The sequence below is a fragment of the Rutidosis leptorrhynchoides genome, chromosome 4, assembly GCF_046630445.1.
Source record: "Rutidosis leptorrhynchoides isolate AG116_Rl617_1_P2 chromosome 4, CSIRO_AGI_Rlap_v1, whole genome shotgun sequence".
NCBI classification, from domain to species: Eukaryota; Viridiplantae; Streptophyta; class Magnoliopsida; order Asterales; family Asteraceae; genus Rutidosis; species Rutidosis leptorrhynchoides.
In genome coordinates this window covers 198,868,342-198,870,712 of record NC_092336.1, presented here as the reverse complement: position 1 = coordinate 198,870,712, position 2,371 = coordinate 198,868,342, and the positions used below count along the sequence as shown (strand labels likewise).

Below are 2,371 nucleotides of genomic sequence, written 5' to 3'. Positions count from 1 at the left end.
AATCTTTAAATTCTTACATGCTTTCTCTAAAAAAAAGCAAACAAGGTTTTAACGTGATTACTTATTTATGAGGTGGCACTTATTGCAAATTATTCATGGGATAAGACTGAAGATAAAAGGCAGTTTCTATATGCTGTAATGTTTGTGTACCTGGAAAAGATATTCATTTTCTTGCTAAGGGTAGGCGAAGTAACATTTTGTGGTTTATTAATGTAAACATTATATTAGAACTTTTTTTTTTTCTCAACGGCAAATGATTAAATTAACAGGAAACAAAGGCTACAAAAACAAAAGAACAAAAGACTAGCATGGCGCTAGAGCCAACTAACAGAAAAGTGAGGGAAACCAGCTTATCGTACTAGTTAGTAATTAATTAATGAACTAGGTTAACGACAGTTACACTTAGAAAATGCGGTTTTAATAAAAAACAATCATGATCCTAAAGAATTGAATCTAAGTGAATGCCCTTATGTCATTTGAATTCGTATTTGTTTATTTGCGTTACTTAGTTTGATTAGTTTTAAAATCAAAACTCCCCAATTCTTATTATTAGTTTTAAAATCTTAAATTCAACTGCTCCTTGTAGACAAACCTAAACTTATCTGTGCTAGCTGCATACGATTGAGATAGTTGCTCATTTGTGTAGAGTTAATTATTATGTCTAGTTCTAATTTAAATAGGTGTAGAAACACACATCAATTGTTTTAAGGACATTTTTGGTATATCAATTGTACATTTTTCGTTATAGAACTATAAATTCAAAATTTTTAAATAGATTGTTAGATTATAGGAGTATTGATTGTAGTTTATCAAATTCAAAAATTAATCTCTATTCAAATTATTGCTCTATTAAGCTTTTTTTTTTTTTTAAATATATATTTTAAATTTAAATTTAATATTTTAGTTTTAATTTAATATATAGTAGAGATAGAGATTTAAGATGGAAAAACGGGAAAACGGACTGATTTAGTTACCAAGAGACTCGCTCCACACTCTCTCTTATGGCCACCACTTCATTTCTGTTATGATTTCTTTACATCATATTTAACAATGCTTCACTTTTCTCTAGCTCTAACTTTGTACTAATTAACATCTTCCTTTATTTATTACTCAAATTCATCACACTAATTCGATCACGAACATCTGACGTTTGTGACAACATTTTGTACTACATTGTGATCGGTCAACACTAGGAGAAACCAATGGAAGACGAAAATATAGTTGATATGATTCGATATGATCAAAATTCAGGAACAAAGAAAAACTGGAAAACGTTTAATGACAAACTTTGTCTCAAACGGGCTGGAAAAGCATGGAAATCATCGGTCCATATCCCTGCATCAGATATATCCATGCCTAAACCAAATCGTATGATGGTACGACATGGTTCTTATAGGTATGCAAGTGAAGACGATATGGACGAGTTAGATGGTGAGGCAACTCGACAATTGGGACAGATTGATAGACAAAGAAGTACTAGATTACTCCCGGTTGAAACGGATCCAGAAGAGGATGAAAACAATGAAAGGCGAACCGAGGATAAACAAGGAGATGAGCAACAAATGTCGTTGTTATCGTTGTTGAGTACGGATGGATCTAATTATTTGGACAATGGTGAACAAGAAGAAGAAGAACAAGTAGAGGAACATGAAGAGGATACGGGAGATTGCAATGTTTGTAGCAAATGCAAAGGGAAACATAAGGGTGAAGCATTAGGACCATGTGGGCACACATTTTGCAAAAATTGTACTAAGGAGCTTCATGTCTCTAGAGGTAATTGTCCTACTTGCAATGATTATATTTTAGAAATTTTTGATATTTATTAAAAATATTTATAATTCTTCTTTTTATTTTATTTACATTCTTGGCATTTTTTGTTATTGAGTTTAAATTTAAATAGGAATATATTGAGGCAGTTAATTTTTTTTTTCTTTTCAAAATTGATTTTTTCGATCTATGTAATCATAAGGATAGGATAATAGGATTGATTCTTATTTGATTAGTTGTTATTTCTTATTCAGCCTGAAATGAATTATTTTCTTCAAATTTCTTTAATTCTTGATAACTAATTATTATCAGATAAGAAAAAAAAAAAAAAACTTAATAAATACTACGTTATTATGTTATATACAAAACTAGCCTTTAAGAGCCCGTGCGTTGCACGGCGACTCTATAATATAGTATTCGTAAATGTTCATATTGAGACCGATTAGGTGTGTTGTACAATTACAAGATATCGGTCTTAGAATCAACGTAAAATTCCTGTACATTTACAGTTAATCGAAATAAACTATTACACTATCTATACAAATATACAATTTACGAAACAAATTGCGTCAACCCGACCAAGCTATTTCAGAGATTCTACACA

General features: G+C 30.5%; 1 protein-coding gene across 1 annotated transcript; it reads left to right on the top strand.

Moving 5' to 3' along the window:
- Positions 1 to 1,202: 1,202 nt before the first annotated feature.
- LOC139841336 (uncharacterized) lies at positions 1,203 to 2,026 on the top strand. The gene is made up of 2 exons (XM_071831559.1): positions 1,203 to 1,773; positions 2,022 to 2,026. Exons 1-2 carry the CDS (start codon positions 1,203 to 1,205, stop codon positions 2,024 to 2,026), a joined length of 576 nt encoding a protein of 191 aa, XP_071687660.1.
- Positions 2,027 to 2,371: the final 345 nt, after the last annotated feature.

Coding starts and splice junctions, on each gene's coding strand:
- LOC139841336 (XM_071831559.1), top strand. CDS start 1,203: ATGGAAGACGAAAATATAGTTGATATGATTCGATATGATCAAAATTCA.